The sequence below is a fragment of the Hydractinia symbiolongicarpus genome, chromosome 4 (assembly GCF_029227915.1).
Source record: "Hydractinia symbiolongicarpus strain clone_291-10 chromosome 4, HSymV2.1, whole genome shotgun sequence".
In the NCBI taxonomy this organism is placed as follows: Eukaryota; Metazoa; Cnidaria; class Hydrozoa; order Anthoathecata; family Hydractiniidae; genus Hydractinia; species Hydractinia symbiolongicarpus.
The window spans coordinates 10,925,937-10,942,251 of record NC_079878.1 but is presented as its reverse complement, the minus strand read 5'-3'; the positions used below and the strand labels follow the sequence as shown (position 1 = coordinate 10,942,251).

Sequence of the window (16,315 nt, the reverse complement as noted above, 5' to 3'; positions counted from 1 at the left end):
TTATCGTATTTGGGTTTATGTGTAGAAATTATAAAGATCATGGCAATGGCTCAAGAGTTTTTCTTTTGGCAAAACGAAAACAGACAGTCTTGTCTCCAGAACTCTTTGAAATGAATTCTCAAAGAGATATGGGTACGAGAATGCCGTACAGAGTGTATCCACGGTGTAATAGCAGATATGTACTCAGGAAAAAACTAAAAAGAAGTAGAAATTTTGTGAGCATTAATCAATTTTGCAAAATGTCGTGTTGACAAATATAAATCCCCATTCGATTTATAATGCAGCTGTTATAATAGAGACTGACCTATGAATAAGCAATTGGCTTATTCATAGATGTTTCAAATTCGAGGAAATTCAATCTGTTTAAATTTGCTATATGAATGAAACCAGTTGTTAGCTTTTTTGTTTAAGTAATGGTCGTTGGTTTATTCCAGATTAATAGGGAGAACGTCTTTATGTTGTGATTGAGCTTGTTGTAGAATATCCAGAAAATGAATCGGTGCACACTATCTGTACACGATTTTTGCTTGATAACTTTGAAATTATCACGCAGTTTGTTCGGATGAAAATAAAGGTACATCGAAGGTAATCCTTAATTGCATCGAGCCCCAGGATACATAAGACAGGAAAGAAGATTTGAAAAGTTTGTTTTGACACAGTCTTTACGAAATGATGCTACGACAAACTTTTTTTGGAGGGTTCCACTTTCAATACTTGCACTTTAACAGTCTATTATGTTTTAATCAAAATAGCCAGGTAACCAGCAGAATGAGAGTTAGTTAAGGTTTCAAATAATTATATTTTATTAGGAGTTACGCCTAATAAAATATAATTATTTATGAGACCAAGATTAATAGTGGAACACTCCAGGGAAATTTTCTCAAAGCATCATTTCGCAGACAAATTTTTCAAATCTTTTTTTCTATCATACGTAACCTGAGGCTGGATGCAATTAAGATGACCTTCAATGTACCCTCATTTTCATTCGGACAAGGATAATTTTTAAGTAACTAACCACAAATCGTGTCAAAATTGTGTAAAGATGGTGTACAAATGGTGTACAAGGATTTATTTTCTAGACATTGTACAGCAAGCTCAATTGCAACATAAAGACGTTTCCCTATTAATCGGGAATAAACCAGCGACCAACCATTACTAAATAAATCAAACATCTGGTTTTATTTATATAACAGATGGAATTTCCTCGAATTTGAATAATTTATAATAACAGCTGCGTGAACGGGTAATTTGTCAACACGACATTGTGCAAAATTGATTAATGCTCACAAAATATTTTTGTTTATAAGATGTACCTAATACTGTTAGCTTTTTCCTGAATATATATATATGTTCTTACACCGAAGATATATTCTATACGTCATTCTCGTACCTAGATCTCTTTGAGAGTTATTCTCAAAAAGTTCTGGTGACGAGACTGTCTGTTGACGTTTTGCCACAATAAAATTCTTGATCAATTGCTAGGACCTTTATAATTTCCTCACATACACCCAAAGACGATTAAACAACTTATTAAGTCATTGCCTCGATTTTTATCGTTTTCTGATAAACAAGTCGGTAAGAATATTCAACTTATAATAACTAATATTGTTTACAGATTTTCTTTAACTTTAAACGACAAGGTTTTCTTCACTTATTTTTGTTGTTCCTTTTTTAATCTATAAAACTCAAATTTTCTCGAAAATAAGAGGATACAAGCGTTCGATATTTTCAGTTCGTATCGTAGTTAATTTAGACGTTGATGTATTTTATAAATAAACTTAAAACATTCACATGTTTTTTATTCTAAGAACTTCAAACAATTTCTAGGAAATGTTTTGGAATTCCCTCCGTTCATTTTTTAGCATATAAGCTGCCACTATTTTTTTACCTGATGTCTAGCTATTAAAAGCGAAGTCGAGTACAGAAAGAAAAAAAAGGTAAAAAAAAGGTAAAAATATATTTATTTTAAATATTTAAAGGAATTTACTATGGTGGTTATTCTGTCGGATTTTGTGTTATCAACTCGGCTCGTCAAAGTGATTTTCTTTGATTTCTTCTACGGAAAGGTTAAATGACTGCAAAAAAACGTTATTTTTAATGACTTTTTCTTTGACACTCTGTGTCAGTTACTTTGACACCCTCGTTCTCAGATATTTTTTGTTTTTTCGCTATGAGAGAAGACATAATTCATGCCCAACTAGCTATCGGAAAAGCTAGTTTGGCATGAATTAGCCCATCGATAGACATCCTTGCCCCAAGTGTTTAATTGTCACATAAAGCAGAGAATTGTTAAATCATTACACATAGATTTATATTTTGGCTGAAATGTGATGAATTTTCGTTGGGTTGCTAACATTTGTAACTAAAATATATGACTAAAAATTTATACAATTGTGTGAAAAATTTCTCTTTTTCCACAGTTTATGTTTACCCTATTTTTAAGTCTGGAATTATACGATGACGTTGTACCGTCAAAATATTTTTTATCCTAGTTGCCTTCAATCTACTAACACACATTTATGGCAAGTTCTGTAGCAATATGATGTCTCCTTCGTCTCTTTTGCAGAAGAGGGTATTTTAGCCCTATGTCCAGAGCTATAGAGATAAAATCTCTGCAGTAGTTTTAACTCGTTAGTTGTTCTCCAATACCGTATCATTGTAAGCATTTGTGTGTGAGTGACAGATATTACTAAGCACTAAAAGTTAAAATATTTTATCAACTGTATTCTTTTAACAAAGCAGTAAAATTTTAAAGAAATATGTTTGAGCAACAGCTTTTGTATATTGTGTCGCTGTATGTCCGAAATATTATATAACATTCATAGTTGCCCTTAAATCTGTATCTATTTGTTTTTTTTACGTAACCAAGGCGCTTACCCTTTGTAAAAACTAGTTTTATTCACGGTGTTTTATTGGTTAGTTCGGTTAATTTTTCCCTTGGGAAATACCCTGCGTCCAGTTTTAATGATATATTCTTCATTTTTTTTATCTTTTTCATTTTTAAGCAAAGCAAACACGAATGAAGAAGTAAGACTGAAGAGGAAGGTAGCTTGTGTATTTTACTTGCTCGTTTTTTAACGCTTTTTCAGAAGCAGGATTCAACAGTGTTACCAAATACCTGGAAATTCTGATTGGCAGAAAGGTAAAAAAATCCCTGTGGACAAGGTTGGTGGAGAGTAACATACTTTACACTCTGTTTTAATAAAAAGTTATTGATTTAATGCCAGGTTATATAAATTATTAAAAATGGACCAATTTATCTATAGAACCTTTCGTAGAAAATTTTACAATTTTCTTTGTAGCACTTGGAATTTGTTTATGACAGATTTTACAGTTTTCACCAACTTAAGAAATGGTAAAACCTGTATTTTGGTGTGTAAAAAAAATTGGAAGAAAACTATTGTAGTTAACAGTGTGAATGTAGAGAATCAACTACAGCAATGATAAATTTAATTCTGCAAAAGCGCTTTTACCCATAAAATATGGTTGTAAATTTTTTACTTGAGTTTTAAAATATCTGGTAATTTCTGTAATTGTAAAAAAGAGTTAAAAGTTTTATACGAATAGATACAAAATTATACGAAATTGCAGCAAGGCAGTCGCCGAAGGGCGTAGCTGCATAATAAGGGCGTAGCTGCGTAATAATGGCGTAGCTGCGTAATAAGGGCGTAGCTGCGTAATAAGGGCGTTTTGGGCGTTACAACTCGTTAGGTCAGTTTTAACCACCAAATTCCTAGAAAACATTAAATTTGACGAGATTATTAAAGGCATTAATAAATGATAAGATCACTGTATTAAACGCTTGAATTTAAAGCGTAATTATGTATGACCGGCTGACTAATGAAAAAGATACTTGGAGAAAAAATAGCAAGAAAGAACTGTTATTTAATGCAGATCGTTTCTTGAACACCAGCATAAGAAGAAAACTTCTTTGAATTTAACTACACTTTTAAGAAATTCATTATTAAGACAAAGATTCTCAGAAATATGTTTAATTGATAACTTCGAGAATACTTAACTATAATACAACTTTTACATGTTTAGGAAACAAAGCTCTCACTGAGCCATTTTGGATCTTCATATTCTTTTTGAGATTTTTAATATTATGGTAAAGATATCCACCTGTACAATATTATTTGCAGTGGAACTGCATAAATATGGAGATACAAGTTTCAAAGAATTTCTATAAAAATTGTCAAATCACAAGTAAAAGCTATTACCAGTTGATTTTTGCAGGGTCATGCGAAAAAAAACATATAAAAACAATTCAACTTTTTACCTTTTTTATTTGATTTTTAAGACATCCTTTTTTTACACGAATATGTACGAAATGATTCGAAATGATACAAAATTGCATCAAGGCAGTAACCGCCCAAGGGCGTAGCTGCGTGTTAAAGGCATTTTAGCTATCAAATTTCTAACAAGCAGTGAATTTGATAAGATTTAAGGCATTAATAAGTGATAAGATCACTGTATTACATGCTAAAATTTAAAGCGTAGTTATGTATGACAGCTGACTAATAAAAAAATTTAGAAACAAATAGGAAGAAAAGAACTTGTTATTGAATGTTGATCGTTTCTTGAAGACCAGCAATAGAAGACAATTTCTTTGAATTTAACTATATTTCCAAGAAATTTATTATTACAAGGTACAGATTCTCAGAAATGTGTTTAATTAATAACCCGAGAATATAACTATAATACAACTTTTACATGTCTAGGAAACAAAGCTCTCACTGAGCCATTCTTGTTTTCATATTTTTTGAGATTTTTAATATTATGGTAAATACATTATTTATTGCAACTGCATAAAAATGTCAAATCAATAGCTAAAAATAAAAGCTATTACAGGTTGATTTATAAAACGCTCATGCGAAAATAAACAAGTAAAATAAACAGGTTAAAACTTATTTACATAACAAATTACTTTCTTAAAATATTTGAAAAACTTTTAATGTCTTAGTAAGCAAGCATGTGGGTATTCTTCTGTATGTGACAACTCACGTACGGGATACTTAAAAGTGCTGTTGGGAAGTAGTAGTTGAACTAAAAACAATACTTCAAAATGGAAACCATGGTACATAACATTTTTAAAACTATACTAATTCTTATTGAGAAACTGATTAAAGCAAATATAACTGCCTGTATCTAATAACTATAGCAATTTGATTTGTTTTCTCAAAATAATTTCTGTAGCTTTTCTTAGTGTTTTAAACGTTTTATGTGCCATTAAAAGTATATCGTCTAAAAATATTATCAACCTCACATGTATTCGTCTCAGTACTAAGATTGGTATTTTTAGTAATTTTGTGAAAATTAACGGTGCTGGACCAAGACGGAAACATAGACAAAAGAATTCGTAAAGATTGACCTCTCAAAAGAACCTTATATGCTTCCTGAAGTCTTTTTATTGTAAACTAACAACTTAGACCCCAGGGGCTTTTGTCCTTTTGACATCGAGGCCGGGGCCGTCAAGCAAGTGTAGCGGCTTTGACATGGCAACAAACCCTGGGGACGAGGATGTGTCAATTGATAAAGAAGTGTCATATGATATAAAATAGGTCATATAAATAATATACAAATGTTTGTTCCGTTTGTAGATTTTCAATGCACAGTATTTTGTTTTACTTAAAAAACAATTTTATTGCATAATATTTTCTCGGAAATTCCCTTCACCGATGATATTAATTTTATCTTATTTGCTTTCAAGCAGGATAGTATAAAATAAGAAAGTACGAAGTAATGAAAGGTTTGTTTCGTCACTTAGTCTCTTTACAAACTATTTTTCTCTAGAACTTTCTGTTGTAACACAAATGTTACGTTAGCTTGCAAGTTTGGCATAAAGACGAGCTACTATTTTGTACAAATTGTGTGTTATTCTTTATCGATGAACAACCTAAGATAGCCGGTCAATACACAGTTTAATGCACTCATTGGTTTAGAGAGAAGTGTATTAGTTTAACCCTATTATACTTGAACTTTTTTGGCTCTTGTAATCCTGGGGGACACATCCTCGTCCACAGGATTTGTTGCCTATGCTTAATTTACTTTCCGTATATGTATAATTTCTTTTCTACATGCTTTAAGACTTTTTTTTAAATAAAAGCTATTAATTATTTTTCTCTGGTATATACGAATGAAATTGCGCATCCAATTCATCAAAAATAACTTATTTTGCAACACCATATGAAATCCTACGATGGCACTGAAGGGCGGAGCTTTTGTTTGTTTATTTCCAAACTTTCGCTTCGTGTTTCAAGCTTTTCTCAAATTTTCGAAGCTTGTAGTTGAATATGATTTGACAAAACAATCATCAGATTTTCATTGATAATGGATTATTCTTTTATCTAAAGTTCCATTTACTTATTTTCCTTCATTATAAGCTTTTCAAATGATTTTAAATCGCTTATAATGTTAGAACAAAAAACGATTCAGATTCCACAGCAGTGTTAATTTTTTACAAGTTAATTCCGGACGCAGTTTGCTTTGGCATTTTTGCTCACCTTGCCTTGCTTACCTTTGCCTGTCTTGCTGGTTCCCTTTCTCTGTTGCCCTGCCGTTTTCCTTGTTTTTTCTGCCTTTTGTAATGAGACAGAACTTCCAATTACGAACTTTGATCCTCATGATGATGATGATGATGATGATGATGATGATGATGATGATGATGATGATGATGATGATGATGATGATGATGATGATGATGATGATGATGATGATGATGATGATGATGATGATGATGATGATGATGATGATGATGATGATGATGATGATGATGATGATGATGATGATGATGATGATGAACAATATCTTCATAAAATTAATAAAAAAAACTACATTGTTCAACTGCATAGGGAAAGGTGCTGCTAAAACCACTTTATTTTTCTTGAAAATTCAGTCCATTTTTTGAAAAACCGATGTAGAGTGTCTAAAAGTCATAAGATTTTGAGATGAAAGACAACTATACCATGGATAATTATACTGTACCATGGATAATTATAAAAGACGGATTTTTATCGCCTGAAAAAACTACTTTACCCTTTATGTTTTTAGAAAATTTTCCACTGAAAGAAAAAAAGAACATGGCAGCGCATGCAGATCTGGAAAAATTTGAAAAAAAGAAGGTCACAAATTTCTTTGTGGGACTGAAAGATGAAGATGAGCTCGTTTTCGAGAAAACGGAAAATAAATTATGTAGAATTAAAAGATCTACCCCATCATTGGAAAATAAAATAAAATTTAAAGATATTGCTCATTTAGAAGAGCAACTTCTGACCGCTCTTCAAAAAGCAAAAGAGTCCATGGTAGATGGTGATACTTGTTCTTTGTCTACTCGCATAATGGATGAACCGTATTGGGATATCGAACCCGGCTCGTACAAATGCTCTGAAATTGCAAACAAAAAAATACGCTGGCACGATAGCAAGGGTATTGCTGGGAAAATAAAAAGAAATTATCAAACAACACCAGAGACAAAAAATCAGCTTGCCGTGGAATTCAGGATAGACGGTGATAAAGATACTTTATCTTATCGAACACTTACAGATGATGTCAAAGATTACGATTTCATTGACGTTGGTCACGGATATTTTCTCTATCCAGATAAGCAATACACTTCGTTCGTCATTGTGGATCCAAGAAAAAGAAATGCGATCATAATACTTTTAACAATTCACTCCGCTGCTGATCCTGAATACGAAAGTTTTGTACGAAAGTTTCACGATAAATTAAAAAATAAAATAATTGAACATCCTGAAGGCTACTCTGTTGAGAAAATGTACGCATTTCGAAACATGGTCTGGAAGTTATCTCATGAAACAGAAATTTTGGTTCAGGAATTTAAAATTGGTAGCGATCGTGTTTACGCAAAACTCCATTTCGTCGATAAAAAGTTAGTTTCCAAGATGAGTGAGAAAGAATGGAAAGAAGAGGACGTAACCACCATGATTGAGGAATCACTCGTACAAATCGACAATCTCTTGAGTAATGTTGCTTGATTTAAATGATCTGCTCTTATTTCATTAAAAAATCATTTTTTTTTTGTTTTTATTTCCCGTCTAAACAAAAAACAATATCAAATTTTCTACAAACAAAAATACAGTAGACCTCACTTTACCTGTTGTTGTTTCAGTTTTGACTTTATCTCGTTCAGTTGTAATATCGCACAATATTTCTTGGTTTAAATTGAGCATCTTCAAACATTTTGAAAACGTACTGCAGTTTAAATTACTAGTCGTTAGCCCGTGGAAGAACCCACGGGTTCGCCCGTCCTTTTTATACCGCAATGCGTGCGTCTTGCTACCTGCGCAGCTAAGCTACCATTTTGCGTGACAGACAGACGAACTGACGGACAGACGTATGCGGGTATTATAATATAGACGGAGTCGCTCGTTCTTTATATTTACCCGTCGCAACAAAGTGGACAGAATTTTATCGCATTTGGTATTGATGCGCATTTTAAAAATTTCGCGTTTCTGTTACGGGACACGGCTTTCGCGGACACACAGACAGACGACGGCTATTATTACAGAGATAAGAAATGATCATAAGGAAGCCATAATTCACAAGATATTTATGGTATATATTATTCCAAACATTATTATTGTTACTTTTATTGTTTAACGTACTTTTATTATCAATTAATTCCTTAAAAAACTATTGAAGGTCTTGAAGTTTAAAAAATGTTTACCTGATGTTTCAGAAAAGATACAAGATGCCCTAGGGACGGTTGAGCTAAACTGTGTCGTCGATCTGCATAGGCGTAATACCTTTTTTAGGGTTAGATATTATTATAGAGACTGGACGATAAACCCATCTAAAAATGCACTTAGTTAGAGGAACGATGGAAAAGAGCCATTTAAATGTTGTTAGCGTCAGCAATGACCCGATAATACACAAAATGTTTTTTGAAATTTGTTTAACTGTTGCCTCTATCGTGTAGATCTCAAAACCCTAATCAGGAAAATGTATAGGATGGTGATTTTTTGACGAACGGTTAAGGAGACACTGGGTTCGTATAGTTTTTTTATGACGTTGGAATAATCTGACGGTGTGAAGGATTTTAGCTAGCTGGGGAACCACGACGTCGAGCCTTCGGACAAAGCCAACAGTAATGAGGCGTCGAAGCCAGGTTGAGTGCGTAAGTACAGGTGGATTATTTTGAACATTCAGATTGGGAACTTTTAGTAAAGGTACATTGGTACATTGTCTATCAGGAATAAATCGAAGTGCTTACTGCAACAAAGCCTTCTTCAGGTTGAGATCTTAAGTGCTTCTGTACAGGTATACAGTATGTATCAAATCTAGTAAAACGCTTGCAATGATACAGTGTTGGGGGTGTAATGTATATTTCTTACGGCAACTTTACATGGAATAAAAGCACATGTCACAGCTAGTTGTTACCCCATCGTAACAACTGGTCGCCCATTATTTTTATAATGAGATCAGGATGATCGCTTTTTGGTAAATCATACAGCACATCTGATTGTTGTAAGTGTTTACATCAGCACGCCCTATAATCATAATAGCCTTTTTAAAAAACACTTTGCAACTTTGGTCTAAATAAAAGAACAGAAAAGAGCCTGTCCTTACGCCGTCCAGAACAGTCAATCCGTAACTTTTTTTGCAGAATGAACTTTTGTAATTTGATTCATTGCCCCTTTAAAAAAAACATCCTACCGTCGTTACAGATTGTGGGGGAAAGTAAACCAAAGAATCAAAGATTAATCCAGACTGTTGTCTCATTGAAGCAACAAACTTTAAATTTTACCACAAAAGGTGTGGTTACCTGCATGAGAAAGATTATTGAACTGTATTTGGCTGCTTTAACTTTACTTACCTCGATGCAGAGAAAAGGTCTTAGAAGCGCTTAACAGTTCAAGCAGTAGTCCATAAAAGCATTCTCAAACACTTAGATAAAGTCCAGATCTACCGACCGAGAATTTTCCTCGTCGATGTAATTACGCCCTACATCTTTAACGGTCACGAAGTATCTCCTGTTTAATCAATTTCGCTCAGCAAACTTGTGCCAACGTTGTGCATTAGCTCGTGTGATTAGTAACAAAGGTTGTCATTACTGTTAATATTATTCATTTAGCATTGGTAAGCTCACCAAACAGCTACAGACCTAGGCATGGGACTAGGTTAGTTTTTCATCACATCATGCTTGATGGACATTTTGTACTCAAAATCTTAAAATTTGTCTGTTTCAGACGTGACTTTAGTTTTTAACCAAGCTAAAGCATCAGGCTGGGGCAGAAAGACCTTTCCAAATACCTGTTCTGATCCGTTGTTAAAGCGTTGCTGTGGAAAAAGCTACATAGGGGGATGTGTTAAGAGATATTACTGATAAAATTTTCCAAATTTCCTCCACGTACTCAAAAAGGAAGCCCAACATGGACGTAAAATGCCTGTGAAATATTAAGTCATAAATTCAGGTTTGTTTTCCTTATTCATAGATTTTCTCGGTGCTGGCAGTTCGTTTTCGCGGTTTCCTTTTAATGAATTAATATAAAGGGATCAAAATCAAACATGATCGAAGTTTGGCTGATATAAGGAAAACGTCTGGCTGTAGACAAACTTAGTTAAAGAAAACATCCTTATTTTTGAGTTTTTTCTAGCACATGTTAATAGAATGCATTGTTATGCTTTAGGATACATGAAACACCCAAATCGTTACTTTTGTAAAATTTTTGATTTTACGTTAGCTTATAATTCATGAAATATTTATTTTAAATAAAAAAATATGAATTTTAAATAGGAGGAAGATGACAAAACATTTTTTCTCACTTCTTTTCAATAAAATTTAATATCGATATCTCAAACACAATTTTTGCACCTGTATGTTTTAGACTACAATCATTTATAAATGTGGGGACAAAGCTAAAATATATACTTTCATTTTACAGTTAAGAAATATCGGCAGTTTTCTCCACATAGGTGTTTCCTGTGTGCTTGTACACTAAATCGGCTCATTTTAAATGAGACTATAATTTAGCTTGATTTATTAACCAAAATTAAAAACTATTTCTATCTAACTTCTATCCGAGGACAGTTACTCTGTTACATAAATAAGAAAAGAATAATTTCTGATTGTTTCTTATTTTCATTGCTGTAGCGAAAGTTTAAATAACGAACACTTAACACTTAGGTAGGAATAAAGTTTACATTCGCTTCGATGAGAATCCTTCTTCTAACCATAAAAAAGGCTTTTGAACTAAAGTAAAAAAGATAGCTCTGGAAATAACTAATATTTTATCTGTAAGAAGTTGCTTAAAAATGCAATAAGTCTGACAAATTATTAAAATACAAAGCTATACGGTGTAACGATCATTCTACCTGTCATCATGAACACAATTTTTGATTGTTTGATCATGTGAATCATAAAAACAAAGTTTTTGATTTGAAGTCTTATACTCAACATCTATCCATCTAGGCATTTCCATGCTTTTTTAATGCAAAATCCGCTGCTATCCGATGTCTGCTGTGGTAAGCTTTGAAAAGATCTTCACACATCATGTTTGTAGCTGTACTTAATTTACATATATCTTTTAAAGATACAAGATTCTCTGTGTGTGGTATGATGATTACTCGATATAAGCATACTTTAAATGTGTTCAAATATCTCGTTATTTTTACCATTTTTAAGAAATCCATTTACTTCTGTGTTTTTCCGTCTTCTTTTCTCTATGCAGTGATAAATCAGAATAAAACAGCTCATAATTAAACTAGTGATGGACAGAACTTGAAATAACACTTCTCCACCATATCTTGCAAAAATCATACCACCAAAGATATTCCCGATAAGAATCCCCAGCGAATAATACAGCGTGTTTACAATTCCAAACATTGTCGTACATATTTTGAGGGGACTGACTTTATGAATATACTCAACTAGTGCAACCCAAAATAAAGCAAACCCAAATGAATGCAAAGTCTGTACTGCAATAATTATTGAAGGAATTTTAACAATTCCCATTATAAGATAACGTACTGCATAGGAGAATGTAGCAACCACAAAGGCAGGAAAAGCGCCGCCGAGAAGATTCATAATTCTTGATGAAATAGGAAAGGCTACTACAGCTGATATGGACGCTATGGATGCTGCCAATCCCATTTCTGTCCTCGATGAGCCGATGCTTGTCAAATGCATCGACAAAAAGCCAGGTATTGTTGCATAGTTGATGCCATTATTGACTGTTATTATAAAAACAAAAATAACCTCCCACTGTTTACAAACAGATAAGGTTGATTGCAGTACACTTTTACCAGATAAACTTCCTTCAACTTCGCCTTCGTCAAAAGTGTCGTATCTTTTAAAGGCTTTCGGCAGGACTTTTTTGGGTTTTACAGGTGAATGTGTCAAAAATAATGCGGCAATAAAAAGTATCAAAAAATGAGGCAGCAGAACAAAAAACACGGGGGAGTATCTCGATACCTCCGGCAGATGAAATTTATCTGAAAGCAACCCAGAGAAAAACGAGCCACTGGCAACACCAATTGATCCAAACACTCGTTGATTACCAAAGGTTGTTTTGCTTTTGTGCTTAGCAACAAGACTCATAATAGCAGAGTCTAAAAAACCAGCTGTAGACATAAATAAAACTGATAAAAATGACGTCAACAACAGCATGACTGTAAAAAGAATCCAACTTGATGTAGGACTTAGATTATTTTCAACTTCTGTGCCATTCCCGACAGTAACATTTTTTGTGGCAAGTGTTTCATCTAACGTTTGAGCAATCCATGGCAAAGGCAATGCCACGCTGATGGTGGCTACGATTTCTAGTAGTAAAATTGTTTTGTGCCTGTTTGTGCGGTCAGCAATAGCGTTCAAGAATGGGGATAAAATTAATGATGCCACTGTGCGGAATCCAGCTATTAAACTGCTTTGCGTTACAGACAACCCTATAGATGTTAGGAAAACAGTGAGAAATGGTATGATACAACCAAGACTTGCTTCGAAGCCAAAATAACAAAGTTTAGCTGGAAGAAATATTTTAACATGGTTGGTATCTATGGCAAGTATTTTTTCCTTCAGTTTGGCAAATTTAGTTTTGCTTAGCTTTTGTGTATTTTCTTTTTCCATGATGTAAATCTAAAGAAAAAAGCAATCACGGAACATCAATTTCTTTAGCAATAGCTACTATACAGGAAAAAATAACGCCATTCTAAATTCTACCAAACGATAGAAATTATTAATATATTTATTTATAATATTTACCTGCTTTCTGCTCAACACTGTGACTAATTGCTAGAATCTTAAGCTATCTTTACAGTATCTTTCACAACAAATGCAAGGATTCTCTGATATTATATAGATTTAAAAACCACAGTGATAACACACAAACAATTCGATAAATTTTTATTAAATTAGCCTTATGCACTATTTATATGCTTCCTTTATTATCATAATATCTTTGAATGTCAAGAAAGTAGCTTTTGATTTACTTATTCTGCAATACCCCACGCTGCTTTTCCTTCTCCCCTTCTGATTCGCAATAGACTGAAGATTTATTCATTATGTATAAGTAGATTGTTACAAATTCATAAAAATAATTTGTGGTTTATATTGAAGATAGAGTTAAATTTAGTACATTTTGAGAACCTGCTGAGAAGGTGGTGAAAATTAAAAATCAAAACAACACGCGATTTTTGTTAATCTTGTTAAAAAAAATTCAAAAAAGAGGTCATTTTTTTCCTTACGTATATTATACTTGAGATATGTATACCACTAAAGGTAATATTCTATAGAGATAATAAAGGCTAATCATTTCTTTAGAAATACCACAACTATTCCTACCATTGTATTTTTGACATTTTTTGGACTCCGCCTGCTTTTAGAGTTTTGTGGGATTTCTATACTTTCTTTTTACTTTGTTTTGTTTCCATGGAAAAAAAATTTAACAACTATATCCAATGCTTTTTACGAATTCCGTTTCAGGCTATGTCAGTTATATAAGTTAACAGTTGAACAAAGCAAATTGCAGATGCTGATCTTTCTATTAAAAATGCACAACACTATGAAACATCAAGAAAATAGTGAAGCATCTAATTCTACAATTTCTGCATTGAGAATATAGAACCTAACCTCATCGCTGAAAAATCACGCTATTAAAAAGTTTGCTAGTTTGCTTTTTGGTGTTTCTTTAAATGCTACATGGGGCCCAAGCTACATGGGGCGATTGATTTCCTTAAAAATAATTTTTTAAGGAAACAATTTTTGTGACAAGGAAATAAAGCTGATTGAAAAGTTTGTGTTGGTTTTGTTCTTTTTTTGATTTCTTTTTATCATGATCTGCTTTTATTGTTAAGGAAAATATTTTTAGAGGAAAATAATTGACTCTAATAATTTAAAAATGATTTGACCAGCACGAATTGTAGTAGACTTTTAAAAATAAAACACATTTTTTTATTTGAACGACATGTTTTAATTCTAATTATCAGGTTGCAAAGCTACAAAGTTTAAAAAGTGAAACACATATTAAAAAGTATTTATTATAACTTTTATTTAAAACAAGACTCGAATAACTTCAAAAAGTAATTATAAAAGATATACGGAAAACTACTAGCTAGGATAGTCCAAAAGACTTTCTTATAAAAAACCTTTTAACTTTGTTTGCCTTAGATCGCCATTTGAAATGTCCTATTATGCCGTTAGCGAAAAGATTTAAGGAAGAAGAAAAAAAATCCTAAGAAAAAAGAAAGGGTACAGAATATATTTTTACAATCATGTCATTTGTCGTAAGTTTTGCTTGATTTTTTAGTTTACATTTTACTCTTTATATACCTTTCTGGTCGGCAATTTTAAAATTCAACAATGAACCACACAACACTTTTTGCCAGGAAGAATTAACTGTAGTTTTCACGTGGTAGGATTTACCATAACTTCAGTCTTATCATTTAATCCTTGTCTTTCTCTACTCTTTACAAAAAGCACAGCTCAATCAGCGCTTTTTCCTTTATTGTCATAGGAACTATCGAAGGGTGTGGGGAAGAGGGGTATAAGGGTGTATGTTTTTAAACCCTAATATCTCTCTACCTAAGCAGTTCGCAAAAACACCATGATTTTACACATTCTGTTGGTCAAGGTCTACACAATTAGGGGGTCCGTTAAAAACACGGTACTAAATATTAATAATAAAACCCAAGATTTCTGGAAAAAGGAGTGACTGCATTTTTTGATGTTACAATAACGCACGGAAATCAAGCGACCCATAAAATTTTCCAGCGGCACGAGCAAGCGAAAAAGAGAGAGTATTTACATCGTATTTTGGAAATCGAACATGGAAGTTTTACACCATTGATAGTTGGTACCAATGGAGGTGTTGGAAACGAGTGCAGCAAGTTTCCATCTATCTAGCTAGCGAAGAAATTGCCGGAAAAAACAATGAAAATTACGGAACTGCAATAACGTGGCTTAGAACTCGCCTCTGGAAATTACTCAAGCCTCACTACTCAGTCTGAGAGGTTCGAGAGTCTCATTCAGACAATATGAGAATATTGGGGACCAAGGTCTCGATAACGTTGTTAGTGGTGTCGATTAAAGTAACTTTTCCATTTTGTAGCAAATTTCTGTGTGATTTCGACTTTTTAGGGCTCAATAGCGTCTCTTTGGCCTTATTCAATATATCTACTCAGTTTTCTTCAACTATTTATGTGTGTGTCTGTTTTTTAGCTATTATATTTAACACTCATTGTTTTTATTGAACTTGACATTTTATTTATTACTTATTATTTTGATTACTATCAAATTTTACACGACATTAGTAAGTCTTTCACCTACAAAATATGTTTTTCTTATAACGGGTTATTAATAGCGTCACCAAAATACATGCCCGTAACCCTTTTCCTCCCTCATAAGAGTGGATTTTTTCCACAGACTAGTTTAGTTACCAACTTCTCCGCCCACCTTTCCCTTTTTCTGCCTAAACAATGCTACATTCTGTTTCCTATGATAGAATAATATGTGAGACACACTCTCCAGAGTTTGGCACCTGAAATTACTTTTCGTCTTGCTTTTTAAAATAAGGACTTGAAATATTTGCGGTCATGTATTCTCAATTTAGGGGCTAGAAATATTTGACACGATGGATTTTCTATTTAGGGAGATATATATAATTGTATTTTTTTACATATTTTCACAAAATAAAGGCGACGAATTCGTGTTTGTGCTGCAAAATTTTTGCTTCCTTTCCTGCAATATTTTTATTTTTCGGCCAAAGTAGCGAACTCGTCGCCTTATCTACGGAGCTAACTCTAGAGAGGATGCTAGAGTTTCATTCAGTTTCTACAAAAAGAGGGCAAAAAGAGAGAATCC

At 33.0% G+C, this 16,315-nt stretch overlaps 2 protein-coding genes across 6 annotated transcripts; one reads left to right on the top strand and one right to left on the bottom strand.

Moving 5' to 3' along the window:
• The first annotated feature begins 1,854 nt into the window (after positions 1–1,854).
• Positions 1,855–8,660, top strand: LOC130641215 (uncharacterized). Of its 5 annotated transcripts, XM_057447924.1 has the most exons (3): positions 1,930–1,948; positions 3,006–3,045; positions 7,051–8,660. In XM_057447924.1, exon 3 carries the CDS (start codon positions 7,080–7,082, stop codon positions 7,992–7,994), a length of 915 nt encoding a protein of 304 aa, XP_057303907.1. In that variant the 5' UTR covers positions 1,930–1,948; positions 3,006–3,045; positions 7,051–7,079; the 3' UTR covers positions 7,995–8,660. The 5 variants fall into 5 exon arrangements, with proteins under 5 accessions (XP_057303909.1, XP_057303907.1, XP_057303908.1 ...); XM_057447926.1 differs by lacking the exon at positions 3,006–3,045 and having other exon boundaries at positions 1,855–1,948; XM_057447925.1 differs by lacking the exon at positions 1,930–1,948 and having other exon boundaries at positions 3,025–3,165.
• A 2,942-nt stretch (positions 8,661–11,602) lies between these two features.
• Positions 11,603–13,517, bottom strand: LOC130642234 (uncharacterized). Its single transcript, XM_057449322.1, has 3 exons — positions 13,461–13,517; positions 13,220–13,249; positions 11,603–13,093 (listed from the first exon to the last, which is right to left on the bottom strand). Exons 1-3 carry the CDS (start codon positions 13,515–13,517, stop codon positions 11,603–11,605), a joined length of 1,578 nt encoding a protein of 525 aa, XP_057305305.1.
• Positions 13,518–16,315: the final 2,798 nt, after the last annotated feature.

Coding starts and splice junctions, on each gene's coding strand:
- LOC130642234 (XM_057449322.1), bottom strand. CDS start 13,517: ATGAATAAATCTTCAGTCTATTGCGAATCAGAAGGGGAGAAGGAAAAG. Junction 13,250..13,460: donor AGAAGGAAAAGCAGCGTGGG/GTATTGCAGAAT, acceptor TTAAGATTCTAG/CAATTAGTCACAGTGTTGAG. Junction 13,094..13,219: donor CAGTGTTGAGCAGAAAGCAG/GTAAATATTATA, acceptor TTTTTTCTTTAG/ATTTACATCATGGAAAAAGA.